This window comes from Capricornis sumatraensis, chromosome 17 (assembly GCF_032405125.1).
Source record: "Capricornis sumatraensis isolate serow.1 chromosome 17, serow.2, whole genome shotgun sequence".
Taxonomy (NCBI): Eukaryota; Metazoa; Chordata; class Mammalia; order Artiodactyla; family Bovidae; genus Capricornis; species Capricornis sumatraensis.
This window is the reverse complement of record NC_091085.1, coordinates 72,250,629-72,270,421: the sequence shown is the minus strand read 5'-3', so window position 1 is coordinate 72,270,421 and position 19,793 is coordinate 72,250,629. Positions and strand designations below refer to the sequence as shown.

Below are 19,793 nucleotides of genomic sequence, written 5' to 3'. Positions count from 1 at the left end.
CTCAGACAGCCAAGAATCCGCTTGCAATGTGGGAGACCTGGGTTCAATCCCTGGGTTGGGAAGATCCCCTGGAGGAGGGCATGGCAATCCACTCCAGTATTCTCGCCTGGAGAATGCTATGGACAGAGGAGCCTGGTGGTCTATAGTCCATGGGGTTCGAAAAGAGTCGGACTTGGCACATTCCAGGAACCTAAATGTAAGCCAGGAGTCCTCCCAACTCTCGCCACCAAATGAACCTGTGCAATTAATTATTTCTAAAGTCAACTTTGCAAACAAACAAACAAAAAAAGCATTTGGTATTTATTTTCAGAGCATTTTTTTTAACTACCTTGTTCTCCTTGACAAGAAATTTCACCTCAGGCATCACACTTCCCAATGTTTAAATATATGATAAACCTACAGCAATCAAAATAGTATGGTACTGACATAAAAACAGACCTTATGGATCAATGGGACAGAACAGAGTTCAGAAATAAATCCACACACCTACGGTCACCTGATCTTTGACAAGGGCATCAAGCATTCAATGGGGAAAGGACAGTCACTTCAATAAATGGAGGATGAGATTGGACCCTTACCTTACACCATATATAAAAACCAACTCAAGATGAATTAAAGACTTCACTATAAGACCTGAAACCATACAACTAGAAGAAAACACGGGAAAAAGCCTCTTGACAGTGGTTCAGGTGATGATTTTTTGGATATGACATCAAAAGCTCTGGCAGCAAAAGCAAAAACAGACAAGTGGGATTGCATCAGACGAAAAAGCTTCTGCAGAGCAAAGGAAACAATTAACAGAGTGAATAGGCAACCTGTAGAATGAAAGAAGTTATTTGTAAACCATATGATATGAGGTTAATATTCAAAACATATGAGGAACTCACCTCGACAGGAAAAAGCCAAATAACCCAATTCAAAAGTGGGCTGAAGACCTGAATAGATGTTTTTCAAAAGAGATAATAAATGGCCAACAGGTATATGAAAAGGTGCTCGGCATCACTAATTATCAAGGAAATGCAAATCAAAACCACAGAGAGATATCATCTCACACCTGTCAGGATGACTGTTATCAGAAAGCCGAGGTACGTGTTGGTGAGGATGCAGAGAAAAGGGAATCCTTGTGCACTGTTGGTGGGAATGCAAACTGGGACAGCCATTACCAAAAACGGTATAAAGATTCCTTCTGGTATATATCCAAAGGAAATTAAATCAGCATCTTGAAGAGATACCCACATGCCCATGCTCACTGTGCCATTACTTCACAATGGTAAAGATATGGAGATAACCCAAGGGTCCATCAATGGATGAATGGATAAAGAAAATGGGGGATGAAGATATACATGTATATATGCATATATATGTGTACACACACACACACACAAATGGTATACGCTGTTCTGTTCTTTAAAAAGAAGGAAACCCTGACATTTATGACCCCACAGGGGAATCTGGAGAACATTATGCTAAGTGAGACAAGCCAGACACAGAAAGACAATTACAAGCTGATCTCTCCTGTATGTGGAATCTAAAAAAAGTCTAACTTATAAAAGCAGAGTAGAAAGTTGGTTGCCAAGGGTTAGGAAGTAGGGAAAATGGGGGAGATGTTGCTTAAAGGGTACAAAGTTTCAGTTCTGCAGGATAAATAAGTCTTGGCCAGCTAATGTCCAGTATGGGGACTATAGTTAATAGTAGTGTATTGTACGCTTGAAATTTGCTAAGAAAGTTGATCTTAAGTGTTCTCACCACCCATGCATACAAATATAAGTACATGAGGTGATGAGTATGCTGCTTAGTTAAGATTACAACAATCATTTCACAATGAATACACATATCAAAACATCACACTGTACACTTTCAACTACACACAATTTTTAGTTGTCAATTATAACTCATTGAAAGCCAGGAGGGAAAATTCCAACTCAAAGAATATCAAGCAACTTTAATGTTAGTTAAATGTTATAGAGATCAATGTCCCTCTATAAACAGGGTATCCAAACATATAACTTCTATTTTATACTTTGACCACCATGTTCTAATGGTACTTATTACAGAATTGCACTAAAATGCTTTCTTATTTAAACCGACATAATGACTATTTCCTTCACCACTGAAATAAAAATACCAGCTATTCTATATCTGTTTTATTAGAACATTACTCAATTATTTTCTTATGAACAAATCAGTAAAGTGCTTTTAAAAGATATATTGGAGACATGGCTTCTAAATCAACGTTTCTTGAAGCATAAAGATAATTTTGTTGGTCTTTGTATCTCTCATCTGGAACTATCTTTTTAAATGTTATTTATGCTACAGGTAAAGTTAACATCAGAGTTGTAAAATCTATGTATGTAATTTAGCAATATTAAATGTAACTGACTACACAACTATCTCAACCATGTCAAAGTCAGAAAACTGAAATTCTGACATGAAAATGTCACAGAGGCAACAAAAAGCAGATACTCAAATTGCACTTTCTGACTGAGGTGTTTGAGAAGGTTGACATTTATGGAGCGCTGTGATAGACAGGCCTGGTACAAAGCAGCTCATATGCACGGGGTCCTCAAAACCCCATTTACGGGACAGTCTGCTGGCATTTCTACACCACAGAGGGAAAAACAGAAGTATGGAGAGCTATGGTACTACCTTGCCCAGGGTCTTGAAACTCAGGTCACTGAATTTCAGAGCCCAAGCTTATAACCAACTAGACTATACTAAAAGGTCTGACATTTTAAGAGATGTCCATCTAATCATTTTGGCAGAAAGGGAGCAGCTGGTTTGGTTACCACGCCCAAATGTTCTCAGAGTCAAACCAGTATCCTTTCTATAGAATAATCAGATTCATTTTGTATGAATCTGTATAAATAAGCCCAACCATAAGGCACTAAGGCAAAAATCAACTTACTTCTCTTCAAATAACTGAATAATCCAAGAAAAGGATAAACTAGTTATTTTCATTTATGAAAACCATTATGTTAATAAATGGCATTCTTTCCTATTTCTTGTAACTCACAGAAACATAAAAAGTACATGATCCGCTTGGAGATTTGACCATACCCTTGCAAGCTGCCATCTCTATGGAAATCCCACGGGATAATGGAAAAGGCTTTCAGGAAGAAACCCACTGCATCCAAAGAGCAGCCAAGACATGTGCCCATCAGTTGTGGATTGAGTTTTCTGAGCCTTATAATTTAAATCTATGATTGTGTCGTGTTCAAGATAAGAGGAGCTGAGGCGAAATCCAATTTCTCAGTCACGACTCCAAGGCCATTCATTCCTTCTTGATTGCTAAAAATGAACCTGCTTCATCTGGGGAAGGATCGCCATGGGGACCAACACCTGTACCACTAGAAAGTAAATCTTGCCCAGTCCCTGCTCATCACAGGTGTCTGGGATGTCAAACAGGAAAAGGTTTTCCCTCCAACGTCTTGTCTTGATTGATTTATAGGAAAAAAAACACTAAACGAATGCTCTAGCAGCCTTTCTCAGGACAGCCTTTATGATGCTGGCAGAAGAGCACGTTTCAGTGAAAAGACAGGTGACATTAAACTTCGGTTTTTCCAGATAAACCACTAGGTAAGAAATAGTCTCGAAATTCTGCCAGCACTTTCACCCAAGCAAAGAATGCCCCCAAAGACAACCATTAAGTGAATGAGAAACATTTATTTGGAGAGCATTTTACCTTACCTGAAAAAGAGTTGATGTCACTTGTTTCTTTGATAGATGACTTTGTACGTGTTCTACGGCTTGCTTTGAGAATGGCTTAAAAAAACACACACACAATGTTTTCTTTTTCTTTTCCCCCCACAAATATAAAACAGAGCAAACCTCTGTGTATTTTACAGTATCACAACATATAATTTAACACAACAGTTACTAAGCAGTAACCTATGGTGATCACATCAACATGCATTCTTAAAAAAAAATCTGTTATATGTTTGCGGGCAACTCAACAGATAATTGTTCCTCAGAGCTTCCAGAGCTCTTAGAAACTATGTCAAGAAGGGTGATACACGTGGGGGCATCTAACTGAAATATCTATGCCCACAAGAGATCAAGGCTACTTTGACTTAAAAAGGGTGTAAGGAATCGTATTATCACCGTATTAATATTAAATGCATCATCTCTCAGTTGGCTGATACTGGGGTCCTAAAAATGTAAAATTTCTATTTCATGAGAGAACACGAATGCACAAAGATATACCTAAGAATTAAATGCCAGGATCACAAAGCTAAACCACAGTGTTGAAAAGACTCTAGGTTAAGGAAAGGCTTGCTGTAACCACTGCAAAGAGGAATTTGTTCTAAAAGAATGAAACTCACACTGACAAAAATTAGAAACCCTGTCCTCCCCATAAACTTCAAATTATGTCTGAAGTAATGCACAAGAAGAGCTTAAAAAAGCATGCTGCTGCTGCTGCTAAGTCGCTTCAGTCGTGTCTGACTCTGTGTGACCCCATAGACGGCAGCCCACCAGGCTCCCCTGTCCCTGGGATTCTCCAGGCAAGAACACTGGAGTAGGTTGCCATGTCCTTCTCTAATGCATGAAAGTGAAAAGCGAAAAGCGAAAGTGAAGTCGCTCAGTCGTGTCCGACTCTTAGCGACCCAACGGACTACAGCCTACAAGGCTCCTCCGCCCACGGGATTTTCCAGGCAAGAAACCCTCTAAACTGCTGCAGTACAGGAAAGCTACATCTACAGAGGCTTTCTCAGTGAACACGTGGCATTTTCCAAGGTCCAACCATCCCCAGCAAGGCAGCGAGGCACAGAGCCTTACGGTAAGCTCTAGCTCAGAAGTTCAGTAAGCACTGTGGACAACACAATAAACACGGAGGCACGAAAGTGTATCATTGTCATGACCCGCGCTGTCCAGTCAGACTCGCTGCGATGATGGAAATGCTGTGAATCTGGGCTGATGCAGGAGCCACCAGCCACATGTGGGTACTGCACATTTCAAATGCGGCTCAGGAGGACATCAGGAATTAAAATGTTACTTCCATTTGATTGCAATTAATATAAACATACTTCCATGGTGGCTCAGTGGTAAAGAACCCGCCTGCCAATGCAGGAGATGCGGGTCTGATCCCTGGGTTGGGAAGATCCCTTGGAGAAGGGGATGGCAACCCACTCCAGTATTCTCGCCTGGGAAATCCATAGGCAGAGGAGCCTGGTGGATCACAGTCCAGGGGTCGCAAAGAGTTGGACACGACTTAAGAGACTAAGCAACAACCAGTGTAAACACAATTAAATACTCGCACGTGGCTAGCGACTCTGCACTGGACACAGCAGTCCAGGGCTCTTAGGGCGCTTCTCTGGAAAACAGTGTTCATGTAGAGAGATTACAGTGCACCTTTTCATTACTAATTATTCCACTCACTCCTGGTGGAAGAATTTCCTAGGAACCTCATTTATCCTAATGACTGAATGAGATTGTTTCTCTGATTTACAAGCAAAAAAAAAAAAAAAAAGATTTCAACCATCATTCAACTATTAGTGAACTATACTAACATAATAATTACAATCAACCTTATTAATTCAAAGAAAGCATTTAAGATATCGATAAATATTTGATTAGCCTAATTGTTAAAGGGGAGCTAAATGAAAGCCAGTAAAGCTTAATTTCCTTAGAGAGTCGCGAATTGAGCTTGGCCTTTTCTTGCATGGGTCTGCATTAGCCACTTTATCAACATCTGCACTGAAAGTATCCACTTTGGGAACCTTATTAAAAGCATATGGAGCAGCAGATATTGGATCAGTATCACCAGGAAACAATTGACAAAACTCGAGAAACACGGGTTCATTCACTCACACTGAGTTAATGAAATAAGAAGAGCACTCACATGCGAACAGGACAGCAGCTCCTTCATGATGTAAGTGTCATAGATTTGTCGACTTCTGCAAAGGCGATCCTCCTCATTCTCAAGCTTCTCATATTCTTTTATCTAGACAGTTATAAATTATGATTGTTAGGTGCTGTCTTCCTAGAAACTTACTTTATTAAAAGATATTACTCGTCTTGGCAGAAACCACTTCCACATGAGATCAAGCAAATTACTTGAATTGGCCAGTGCACAGGAAACAACTACTTCTAATGTTGAAATAATGACGCTGGAATAATTTAAATTCAACTTGGGACATAGGAATGGATTTTTTCCTATGATGAACCTCGTTGCTTAAATTTAGAAACACAATATTAGGAAACAAGCACTGCCATGGTTACAATTATCTTATGATATAGCAGTGATGGACCATTCATTCTTGCCAATTCTCCTTTCCAAAGCACAAATAATTTGAACTTGCCAGTAATCCATTTCTATGAGTTATGATGGGGATCATTTTCACTTGACTACAGTGTTACAAAACTCAGGAGGAAAAACCAATAATGAACTGTCAAGATTACTGCAGAGATTTTTAAAAGTCAACTAAATCTTTTGGAAAGACATTCATTACAGATAAAAGCACTGGTTTTTCACACTGGAACCGTCTCTGCACTCTAAAAGTATTAACAGAAAGGTTCCTTCAAACAGTAACCTGACGGGTGTTAAGATAGACTAAATAATAAAATGGGCTTAGCAAATATGCTTTGTGAGGACATGGTCTCTATTACTTTAACCTCAAAAGTTCTCAGACCAGAAAAGTGTTTTTACTCCTTTACAGAAATACGTTAAATCTAAAAGACAAGAAGAGAATGAAAACAAATGAAATATGGAGGTGGTACGAAGACTGTAGTGAAGGTTTTCAATATAATGACTAATAAGTACATAGGACTTATTTCTGAAAAAACAGAAAATTTTCCTACCAAGTAGCCAGTTGTTATACTTTCATAATATCTGAGCGCTTCTTATCCTGCTATGATTACAGAGTAGGGCTGACCATTCCTAGAGGTGAGAATATAAACTGAATAGAAATAAAAGCTACCTTTTTACTGTATAGTCTCAGCTTGACAGGGCTTCCCTGATAGTTCAGTTGGTAAAGAATCCACCTGCAATGCAGGAGACCCCTGTTCGATTCCTGGGTTGGGAAGATCCTCTGGAGAAGGGATAGGCTACCCACTCCAGTATTCTTGGGCTTCCCTTGTAGCTCGGCTGGTAAAGAATCCGCCTGCAATGCCAGACACCTGGGTTCAATCTCTGGGTTGGGAAGATCCCCTGGAGAAGGGAAAGGTTACCCACTCCAGTATTCTGGCCTGGAGAATTCCAAGGACTATGTAGTCCATCGGGTCGCAAAGAGTCGGGCATGACTGAATGACTGTCATTCACTTCGACAAGTTTTGAAACCAAAACCAGTCAATCCTGTGAGAATTTCTGATAATGAAAGGGCATCGTTGGCAGGGAGAAGAGTATGGACACAGCATGAAGCATATATAGTATGCGTATGCAGGCTAACTGCTTTGTACACTGAGAAATTTCTGGGATCATCTTAATTGTCCTTAAATATCAATGAGATGGCTGAGATTCACAAGTCTATAACTGCCTGGGCTTAGAATTCAGTCTTCTTGGGGCAGACACTGAAATCAAACATAAAGGAAGGAGGCCTAGGAGAGGCTGATACTTCATCCAACAGGAAAACACTTAAAAAAATTTTTATTAAGTATTTTAAAAATGTATTGAAATATAGTTGATTTACAATGTCCTGTTAGTTTCAGATATACAACAGTGACTCAGTTTATATATGTGTGTATATACATATACACACACACAAACACATATGCATTCTTTGTATATTCTCTTCCATAATAAATTATTATAACACATTGAGTAGAGTTCCCTGTGCCATACAGCAGGCCCTTGTTGGTCACCTATTTTATATGCAGTAATGTGTATACTTTAATCCCAAACTCCTAACTGATCCCTCTCCCTTCCCCTTTGGTAGCCACAGTTTGTTTTTTACGTCTGTGAGCCTACTTCTGCTTTGAAAATAAGTTCATTCGAATCATTTGCTTTTAGATTCCACATATAAGTGACATCATGTACTTGTCTTTCTCGGCCTGGCTTGCTTCCCTTTAGTGCGATCATCTCTGACCTCTGGGATCTCCTTTGATCTCTGGGATCTGTACTCCCCGGGAGCTTGCCACCCTGAGCTCTGGAATCTCCTCTAACCTCTGGGACCTCCTCTGACCTCTGGGATCTGTACTCCCCGGGAGCTTGCCACCCTGAGCTCTGGAATCTCCTCTGACCTCTGGGATCTCCTCTGACCTCTCTCTGGGATCTGTACTCCCCAGGAGCTTGCCACCCTGCGCTCTGGAATCTCTTCTGACCTCTGGGATCTCCTCTGACCTCTGGGATCTGTACTCCCCGGGAGCTTGCCACTCTGAGCTCTGGAATCTCCTCTGACCTCTGGGGTCTGCACTCCCCGGGAGCTTGCCACCCTGACCTCTGGAATCTCCTCTGACCTCTGGGACCTCCTCTGACCTCTGGGGTCTGCACACCCCAGGAGCTTGCCACCCTGAGCTCTGGAATCTCCTCTGACCTCTGGGACCTCCTCTGACCTCTGGGGTCTGTACTCCCTGGGAGCTTGCCACCCTGACCTCTGGGACCTCCTCTGACCTCTGGGGTCTGCACTCCCCGGGAGCTTGCCACCCTGAGCTCTGGAATCTCCTCTGACCTCTGGGGTCTGCACTCCCAGGGAGCTTGCCACCCTGCCTCCTCCTCTCCAGTCTCCCTTGGTGATTCTTCTTCTGCTGTCAGGCTTCTAAACACTGCAGCACCTCAGAGCACGGTGCTAAGATACCCGTTTTTCATCCACTATATTCTCCTTGGATAAAGCTATTCAGTTGCACAGTTTCAAACACCAGTTCTATTCCAATGACTAAGTCTGGGTTTTCAGGACTCACTTCTCTCTCAGAGCTCCAGAGTCTGGATACTGAGCCACCTATTGGATATTTCCACATCCTCTCTACTCCAGCTAATCATGCCCTTCCCCTAGTCTTCTTAATCACAAAAATGAGTAAAACCATCCTCCCAGCTGCTTCTAGAGAAGGAAATGGCAACCCACTCCAGTATTCTTGCCTGGAGAATCCCATGGACAGAGGAGCCTGGCAGGCTACAGTCCATGGTGTCGCAAGAGTCGGACTCGACTTAGTGACTAAACCACCACCACCGCCGCCACCCAGCTGCCTAAGCCACAACAGCAGTCATCATCATCGATTTTGCTCTTTTGCTCACTCTGTCCCCATCATCCCCTACATTCAATTCGTTAGCCAAACCCATTGGTCTGATATTCAAAATGTATCACAAGCCAGGCCCTGATTCAGGTAATAGGCAACTAATCTTAACGGAACAATTCTGGGCATCTATAAAACCCAGCTACCCTGGGCCACTGGAGACTGACCAAGAGCACACAGATTACGGGGAAAGGGCACCAAACAGAAGCCGGAAAGGTAGAGAGGCTACTCCCAGAAATGAAGAGCCAGAGGAGAGCTCCAAAATTCTGCACATAAAATCTCCAAATCTCTGCTGGACCCCACAATGATGTGTGAGCACGACAGACCCAAAGTAGTCCAGCACCGGTTAAAAGAACTGAACAAGGTTAAATTGCTACCCACTGCATGAGAAGACAGAGCATCCCGTCTGAGTAAGCCAAATTAACTCCTGAGACTATATATATCTCTCTCAATACCCTACAGAAAAGCAGTTTTGAGTACCTACAATACCAATGAACAAGAACAATCTAAAACTATTCTATATCTGAAGAAACAGAGAAATGTGGGTCATACCCAAGAGAACAGATGATCAGCGAGGACCTATCCAAGGTAATTCAGAGACTGGAATTCCCAGAAAAGGATTTTAAAACAGCCATTATGACTATACTAAAAGAGGCACAGAAAATATGCATATGATGAACAACAAAGTAGGAAATAGCAGCAGACAGATGATAACTATGAAATAAGCCATGTTGGAAATCCTATCTGAAAAAAAATTCAATGGATGGACATAACAACAGACGAGAGATACTGAAAGAGTCAGTGAGTTTGAAGACAGCTCCGTAGAAATTATCTAATCTGAAGAATAGAAAGGAAAAAAAAATATTTAGGGAAAAATTGAATCAGGTATCAGTGATATCTAGGACAATGTCCAAAGATCAAGCTTACATATGACTGGAGTCTCCATATGACTGGAGAGGACAAGAAGAGATTAAGGTAGAAATAACATTTTATAATGGCCCAAATTTTACCCGACATGGTGAAAAATATAAATTGACAGATTCAAAAAACTAAGTGAATGCCCTAAGGAGAAACACAACATCTGAAATTACTCCACTAAAATGCACTTCCTCAGGCTTCGACCAAGCAATTTAAGGCAGTCACCAAATCACAATATATCACAGTAAGCTTTGAGTCTGTTTCGAGTCATTATTTCCTAATATCTTTCCTATTTATTTATGACTTGTTTACTGTCTGTTTCAATAAAAACAGGAGCTCAAAGAGAGCACACACTTTGTCTGTCTCGCTCATCCAAACAATACTTCTGAGCATCAGTGTTTGACAAATACTGGCTGAATGAGTAACGAAAACCCTCTAACTTTACCTCTGATGTTATACTTCCTATTTTCCATGATTTATGATTAAATCTAGGGGTAATATAAATATTGTTATAAGCTTCCTCTAGTCTAACTGGAACAAGGTCAACTACATGCCAGGTGCTGCTCTTGTGCCGCACACACACGGGACAACCCTGAGTACAGACACTACTATCACCCTGATTTTTCGCTGAGGAAGCCCAGGGAGGGCAAAGCAAGACCGACTGCCTGGCTTCAAGCAGGGACCAGGACCATAAACTAGAACTTAGAGAATCCACTGAGCTGATGAGAGCAAGGAGTCAGACTTTCTGATAACCTCAGTCTTAAGAGGCTGTACTGACTTAAGAAAACTGTATTTGAAGCCCCAAGGTGGATGACGCTGTGAAGAACACAGAGCAAGTTGGTCAGGAGCCCTGAACCATTTTCCTCCGAGGAGATGATCTGACAGGCCAGATCCATCACACAGCCTGGGATAGAGGCGCTGGGGAGCAAGCCAAGGAAGAGAAGGCCCAGTGTTTAGTTTCAGGTGGAGACGTATCAGCAGGAGTCACCGCCACACTGCTGAGAAGTGCTTAAGAAATAACCCAGTAGACTGCCATCTGTTTCATCTGCTGAAGGACACAGCTTTGTATTAACAAAGCAGCTGAGTACATGCTGAAACTGAAGAGGTGAAGCTTTTAAGAACACAGGAAAGAAAAAAAATTTTTGACAGATCAAGCTGTGATTCTCATACAGATAAAATGCCTGATTCAGATTGAAATAAAAAAGTTATTTTGTACTGAGTGAAACCCTTTCAGATTTAGCTTACTTTTTTTTTTTCACGTGATGCCAAATGTACATCACCATTTCATCATCCTTCCTGGAAATACATTAATACAATAAAAAAATGTAGAAAAATATCACATTTTCATGTATATCAATAAACCAGGGGAAAAAGGAACATCCTTCCAATTTTCAAATGTATAAAGATTACTAACATCACCCCTAATTATGCCATGCTTTCTCTGGACCATTTCAAGTGCTTTAGGGTAAAGTTACACCATGCTAATAATAGTAGCATATGTCATCTCTAAAATGTATTTTAATGAATATATTTCCTAAATTCAATTTTAATTTCCTCTGTGACTCATAAATTATTTAGAAGCTATTTGTTTCCAGACAGCTAAGGATTTCTTAACACTGTTGTGAAATTTGCGCTTAAGTCCACTGTGATCAGAAAACATACTCTGAACAATTTCAAGCTTGAAATCTGCAGAAGCTTGCTTTAGGGTCCAGCATATATGTTCTATTTTAGTAAATGTTCCATACTTTTAAGAACACAAACTGTTTTTGCTGAAAGCAGCATTCTGGATGTCAGTTACGTCAACTGTATTAAGATTGTCTATATCCTTACTAATTTTTGCCTTTTTGTTTCTACAAGCTCTTGAAGTATCTGTATGTCCCAGGAAGATTGTAAAATTATTTTGTTTTGACCTTCCTGCCAATTTTTACTTGATGTATTTTAAAGTTATGCTATTTGTAAGATACAGATTTAAGACAAAGATACTGCCTCCTCTATCATGATGAAATCATCTCTATCTCAAAGTAGCATTGCTGTGTACTTTGTCTCATAATATGCCAGCTTTGCTTCAGTGAGTATATATATTACAAAGCCTCTTTCATCCTTCTGTTTAAACTATGTTACTTCCTTAAACGCTGAATCGCTATAATGTACACCTATAACCTACATAACATTGTATAGCAATTGTATTTTAATTTAAAAGTAAAGTAAAATACTTTAAATAAAGCATGCCACTTACAAACAGTACATAACATGGTTTTGGTTACATATCCAGTCTGACAAACTGTCTTTTACTGGGAGTATTTAGTCCACTTATATTAAATATAATCATTTATATAAACGGGTTTTTAGCTACCACACTTCCTCTTTGTTTTCAATTTGACCTCCTACTTTATGTCGACCTTCTATTCTTTTTCTTTTTTTGGATTAATACAATGTTGTTTTATTTCATATTCCCTCTATTTCAACCTCCTAGATACACATATTTTATTCTCTTCAATGTTACCTTAAGAGGTTACAATAGGCATTCTTTACAAGTCAATGCAAATTATTACTTTTACTGTCCCCAATAATCCTAGAATCTTAAAACACTTTAACTTTATTAACCCTTTTCCTGCCTTTTGTGATACTCTCATACATTTTAGTTTTACACACACTTTAAACCCTAAGAACATGTAATAGTTTTATATGGTCAACGTGTATATTTCACATGCATATTTATCCTTTATGATGTCTTTTATTCCTTCTTGCACTTCCATCTAGGATAATTTCCCTTCTGCTTGAAGGAGCTCCCTTTAATACTGATGGTAATGCAGTTCCACTACTGACAAAGTCTCTTGGTTTCTGTCCAAAACCATCTTTATTTCATCTTCATTTTTTAAGGAAGCTTTGGCTGGGAAAATAATTTTAGGTTGGCAGCTTTTCTCTCTCATTAAAGATTGCCATTTTATTGTCTTTCTTTCTTCTTAATCGTTTAAGATGTCATAGTTGTGTTGGTTACATTGAGCAAAGTCGCTCAGTTGTGTCCGACTCTTTGCGACCCCGTGGACTGTAATCCAGCAGGCTCTTCCATCCATGGGATTTCCCAGGCAAGAATACGGGAGTGGGTTGCCATTTCCTTCTCCAGGGGATCTTCCCAACCCAGAGATCGAACCCGGGTCTCCCGCATTGCAGGCAGATGCTTTAACCTCTGAGCCACCAGGGAAGCCCATATTACTGCCCCTTTAAAAACGAGGTGTCTTTTTCTAACCTCTGGCTGCTTTTAAAATTTTCTGTCATGGGATTTCAGAGTCTTATATTGATGAGCAAAGATATGTTTCCTTTGTAGTCATCCTGCTTGGGGTTTTCTATGTGTTTAAGCTGCTGTCTTTCATCATTTTGTAACAGTATTATATCCTCAAGTATTGCTTCTGCCCCATTCTCCCTCCTCTCTTTCTGGGACTCCACCTCTATAAAGACCTTTTTAAGTACATCTCACTTGTCTTTAATGCCCTTATTTCTTTCTTATAGTTTTTTTTTTTCCCTGCGTTTCAGTTTGAGATGATCTACTGAACTGCCTCCCACTCATTAATCCTGTCTTTCACTGTGACAATCTGCTACTGGTTCCAGCCACTGGTTCTAATTTAAATACTGTACTTTATTTTCTAGAATATCTGCTTGGTTTTTCCACAATACATTCAAATTATGCCAAAACTATCCCTCCATCTAATTATTTTGTCCAACTTTTCCTCTGTTGTCTTAAACATATTATTTACGGTTATTTTAGGTACTTGGCAGCTAACTCCAGTATCTGACTCATCTGTGGGCCTGATTCTATTGCCGTGTTTATAAGTCATGTGACCTTGCTTCTATTGTGTCATATCATTTTTACTGTATGGTGAACGCTGCAGAGGCTCTAAGTATTGCTCTTTTCCACCTAGAAAACAGACAGAGGGCTCCCCTTGCTCTCTGCTGTGCAGGCAGGGAGGGAGTTCACTGCTCAACAAGGAGCTGAGCTGAGCTGGTCTGGGCTGCCATTTGTGTAGGACTCAGTCTTGCGAGAGTCAATCAGTTCCTAGGCAGGCTGATAAGACGTCCAGGGTCCCCAAGAAGGAGAAAGGGGTCCGGGGTTCTCCCGGAGGAGGAAAGGACTACCATCCCTTCTCTTTCTCTATGCTCCTTAGTCTTAGTCATAGAAAATGTTTTCTCCTTTAAGCCCTAAGCTGATGACTACACAATGAACAACTCAGTTTAAACTCTATAGAACAATAATGTGTCCTGCTTGAGGACAGTTTCTCCTTCTTGAAAACCTTTTGACTAAACCCTGTTATCTTAAAATGTATATTATGGGAGTGGGTCTGGTAAGATCTTTCTATTGTTAGTTCTAATCCTGTCATCTGAAAATGGAAATTGTGGGAGCAGGTCTAGTAAGATCTTTACAACCTTGAGACATTCTTTTGATTTATTGTAATAACAGAGGATGAGATGGTTGGATGACATCACCGACTCAGTGGACATGAGTTTGGGTAAACTCCTGGAGTTGGTGATGGACAGGGAGGCCTGGCATGCTGCAGTTCATGGGGTCACAAAGAGTCGGACATGACTGAGCGACTGAACTGAACTGAACAACCAATTAAACAGTATATAACTCCCTTGCTTAGAACAGCGAGGGGGGCACTCTCCATCCCCCTTCTGATGTCTGTGTCAGAAGCTTTCTCTGTTCCTTTTCTTACTTTAATAAAAGTCTGCTACACAAAAGCTCTTGAGTGATCAAGCCCTGGGCCCTGGTCCCAAAGCTAAATCTTCTTTGGAGATCATGAATCCAACACGTTCACCTTAAGCTATCAGTCTGCCTCTGGTTCACCCCCATTCCTAAGGCCTGGCTTTCCCTGGAGTTCAGTGAGATCTCTGTCTCCTCCACACTGAACTTGGTTCTGCCCTTAAGAAGTCTTCAGCATGGCTCTTCAGCCCCTGTCCCATTCAAGCTTCAAAACTTGGCATACATCTTGAGAAAGGGACTCATCATGCTTTGGGGGCCCCTCCAGTCTCATCTGTTCTTTATTCCAGACCCAGAAACCTCTTCTGGTTTTTCTGTCTCCCAGTAACAGCCTCCTGCCAGGGGCCAAAGTTGGATTCTCATCTGCTCACCACACCTATGACCAACCAATGTCCCAGGTGATAAGTGGTTCTGGATCTTCAGTGGGGTTTTCATCTCCTGCCTGTTCTGTTTTTAGATTCATGCCACAGCAGGTGCATATTTAAATATCATGTAATCCTGCAAGGCTGTGAGAGGTTTCAATGTGTCTTTCAGAAGCTCCTGGCCCATCTCTTCAGCCCCTCCCAATGTTCTGCTGGGAAAACGGGCTGTGGGCTTGAGGCCTCCCTCTCCCACAAGTCTCTGATTTGTCACTCCAGTAATGTGTGACCATAAAACTTTGCTAGCTATTCTTTTACCCAATAGCAGCCCTCTACCTCAGCTTCTGTCTCCAGAATCTGCAAGCTTCTGCAGAAAGTAAAATGGGTGAGAATGCTCCGTCGTCTTCCTCTGGAATTTTAGTCCAACTATTCCTCACTGACTCTAGAACACTATAGAGTTTTAAAGATATGTTTTTTATAGTTGGTGCCTGCATCTCTAATAAACTATATATTATATCTTGTACTACTAATTACTTTCAATGAATTTCTAAATATTCCTAAATATTTGTACTATCTAGAAGTCTTAATATTTTCCAAAGAACAGTTTAAATATGCTTTTAAAATAAAAGCATTGATAAAACAGTCAACTTCTTACCTCTTCATAAAACTTCACCTGAGGTACAGCTTCATTAATTTCATTCAAACAAAAATCTTTAAATAGCAAGAAACCTAAAGAAAGAGAATAAAAAATTTCAGGGTGGGCAATGGATGGAAACTTGATCCCACAGGGTGTTTTCAAATTCATTTGTTTCAACCTCTTGCTCTCCTACATTAAAAGAGAAATTTTAAAAGGTTTTAAGAGGCTACTTAATGCCTAATGCCTACAAGAAAATAATCCGGGTTAGATAAGAGTATCATACATCTGGCTCTTGCATTGGGGTTCATTCTCTCTTGGCAACCTCCCTCCCACTTTTAAAAAATGCACAATTAACAGTGCAAGTGGTCACCACCACTCAGCGCCACTGGTCACTACCGAGAACATAAGATAAATCAAAGAAATCAGAGATAAGGGTAGTACAGAGGTGTTGGTAAGAGTCACCAGGAATCTAATAGATCACATGCTCACTGAAGCAGAACTAAACGCCCTTCAAAAGAAAGCAAAACCAAAGGGCCTCCCTGATCTTCCACCGCATGTTAGTTCAAGTCCCGCCAGGTCCCCACCAAACACCTTCAGCCTGAGTGGATCGTCCATCTCCAGATCATGCTTTTCCCCTTCACACCCCCATGCCTCATCTTCAAGCCATCACGACCTGCTACCCAGGATACCACCCCCATTGCATAGCCCACTATACAGTGGAAGGCAAATAAATATTTGTTGAATGAATGTTTGTTTGCACAGCCCTTCCAACAAGTCAGAGCACTTAGCACACTCCGGTTAATTATCTGACTTACAAGCTCCCATCCTGTACCAAACCCAGTCCGTGCCTCACGCCTAATCAAGTCTCAGCGAATGATAGAGGCTGGACAGGACAGGCTGACCAAGGGTAGAGATATGGGAAGGCTGATGCTGCTGCTGCTAAGTCACTTCGGTTGTGTCTGACTCTGTGCGACCCCACAGACAGCAGCCCATCAGGCTCCCTCGTGCCTGGGATTCTCCAGGCAAGAACACTGGAGTGGGTTGCCATTTCCTTCTCCAATGTATGAAAGTGAAAAGTGAAGGTGAAGTCACTCAGTCGTGTCTGACTCTTCGCGACCCCATGGACTGCAGCCCACCAGGCTCCTCCGTCCATGGGATTTTCCAGGCAAGAGTACTGGAGTGGGTTGCCGTTGCCTTCTCCGGAAGTTTACAAAAAGTCAAAAACAATGAGAAGGTCCAAACAATTAAAGGATCGCTAGGAGAAACAGAAGTCACGGGTTGGGGTCGGGGGGTGGGGAGTGGGAAATGAAGAAACATTCACAAAAAGTTAAAATGTTGGGTGAGGGTTAGACCAGAACTCCCCAGGCAGGAGAGAGCTGGAAGGAAGCAGCTTTGACATGATTTTCATTCAAGTTAACGTAAGAGTAATATGACTTGAGCGTGTCTGTTACTGCCCCGTAGATTCCCCTCCATGGTTCCAGGAACATGACCTTTGAAAATGGTAAATGTTTGTTCACTGGAACTAGAAGAAAAGTATCTGAACTACTTGGTTGCATAGGCAAGGCCAGAGTAATGAGGGCTGAGTGCAGACCGCAAGCAGGAGCACGGCCGCCCTCCTTGGCCACCTTGTCAACTGCAGCGGGGCTGGCGGGGCTACGCATGAAGGAAGCGGGGAGTTCAAGAAGCAGCCAAATAGGAAGAGTTGAAGATGCCATTCTCCACTGATTCTCATGTTAATATGTTTATTTTAAACATATTAGTTTAGAGTAAGGTAAAGTAAGAGTAAGGTCGTCTTTCTGTTCTCATTCCTCTCAAAGTAACTTTACATTTCCCTCGTCATGTCACCTTTGACTCCTGAGTCATTCAGAATGACTGCACCTTCAGAAACGTGCAGTTTTCGGATATTTGTATTTTTTTAAGGTATTTTTGGGGATATCGATTTCTGTTTAATTCTGTTGTGATCAGAGAACACATTCGATAGGATTTCAACACTGTAAAGTTTATTGAAATTTGGTTTTGGACCAAAATTGGGCCAAATTTGGTCCTTCTAGGTGAATGTTTCAAGGATACTTGGAAAAAAAAAAAACCAGTATATAAGGTGAAGTGTTTCATTAAACAGAGTAAAAAGGCAATTAAGTTGGCTGACAGGGTTGTCTGGGTCCTCTAAACCCTTACTGAATGTTGGCCTGCTTACTCTCTTCATTATCCCCAGAGGACTGTTGAAATGCCCATTTGTAAATTGGAGAGGAGAGGAAAGAAAGGAGGAAGGGGACGGAGAGAGGAGCTGAATGAATACACAACCAATTTAATATGCTGTCACCTACTTTAAGGCAAATTCCATCGTCAGTGTGTATGGTAAGCCAAAGAAGCTTTTTCGATTTATTTATTTATTCATTTATTTTTGGCTGCACTGGGTCTTTGCTGCTGCACAGACATTTCTCTAGTTGTGGCGAGCAGGGGCTACTCTCCTGTGGTGCGAGGGCTTCTCGTTGCCGTGGTTTCTTCTGTTGCAGGGCACAGACTCTGGGGCACAAGGGCTCAATACTGTGGCACATGGGCTTAGTTGCTCCGTGGCACATGGGATCTTCCTGGACCAGGGATCGAACCTTGTCCTCTGCAGTGGCTGGCAGATTCTTTACCACTGAGACACCAGGGAAGCTGCAAAGAATTATTTTAATATTGTATGTGGGGGACAGTATTTCCCTCCTGTCTGTATGTAAACTTAAGTGCTACTTTCTATCATAGCAGCTGCTAAAATGGAGCAGCCAGAAGAAAGATATTTTGATATTTTGCCTTTAGGATAAATCCTAGATCACTGTGTTCCAGGCTAGAAGCAATTTACCTTCATTAGACTTAAATTACATTTTTTAAAAAGAGAAACGCTACTGATTAGAACAAAAGCTAAAAGGAAAAATTAAGAAAATAATTTGCCTAGCTGGTTTGCTTCATCAGTGTGATTTCTCCAGATTTCAAAGATAAAAAACTGTGGCCCAACACCTGCTTACTAGATAACTGTGGAATGTGTTTACCCTTGTTTCTATATTTGAACCACTGCAAACTGTCTGGATAGTGATTAACTTCTGAGTGTATGTGACATCCAAGAAAGGCAAACTATCCCAATGTCCCACCAAAATATTTTGCAAAAATCAGGAGAAAGAATTGTATTATCTTTTATAAAACATCAATTAAAAACTTGAAATATTAAATATAAGTGGTTTATATAGGAAATTAAAATTTAGCCTCCTAAAAAATTTTTTTAAAAAGGAAAGAGAAACATGGAAGAGTTTTCTAAGAAATAATGCTTGGGGCTTCCCTGGCGGCTCAGTGGTAACGAATCCTCCCGCCAGTGCAGGAGACATGGCTTCCATCCCTGGTCTGGGAAGACTCCACGTGCCACGGAACAACTAAGCTCATGTGCCGCAACTACTGAGCCTGTGCTCTGGAGCCTGGGGGCTGCACCTATGAAGCCCATGCACCCTCGAACCCATGTTTCGCAACAAGGAAGAGCCAGCGCAACGAGAAGGCCGCGCACCACAGCTAGAGAGCAGACCCCACTTGCCGCAACTAGAGAAAAGCCCGCGCAGCAACAAAGACCCAGCACCCCCCTCCCCCCACAACAAAAGAAATGATACTTGTCTCGGGCTTTATCAAGGGAGTTCAAACACTGGGAAGGAGGAGAGACTGCATAACTGCTCCAAGTTTCCACCAAAGTGTACTGATTTGACAAGCATTTCCTGTGTCTACTAAGGGTCACTGTGCTATACGTTGGTGAAGGCAGAGTTCCTCTCGTAAGAGACTTACTGGTTGATGTAAGGGGCAGACAGCAAAGTAGCAAACAAATAAAATAATTTTAATGTATAGAAAATGATATAAAGGAATTAAATGTGGTGCTGAGACCAAAGATAGAACAGAATGCAAGACCTCTCTGAGCTGTAGGACGAATAGAGCACAAAGCATTTCAAAT

The 19,793-nt window shown here is 41.2% G+C and overlaps 1 protein-coding gene across 1 annotated transcript in view; it reads right to left on the bottom strand.

Moving 5' to 3' along the window:
- Positions 1-15,893, bottom strand: part of GRK3 (G protein-coupled receptor kinase 3) — a 59,082-nt gene extending 43,189 nt beyond the window's left edge. Inside the window, exons 1-3 of the mRNA XM_068989721.1 lie at positions 15,848-15,893; positions 5,840-5,941; positions 3,688-3,762 (exon numbers count right to left, since the gene is read on the bottom strand). Of these exons, the coding sequence (XP_068845822.1) occupies positions 3,688-3,762; positions 5,840-5,866 (102 nt within the window). The 5' untranslated portion in view covers positions 5,867-5,941; positions 15,848-15,893. The remainder of the gene's footprint in view (positions 1-3,687; positions 3,763-5,839; positions 5,942-15,847) is intronic.
- Positions 15,894-19,793: the final 3,900 nt, after the last annotated feature.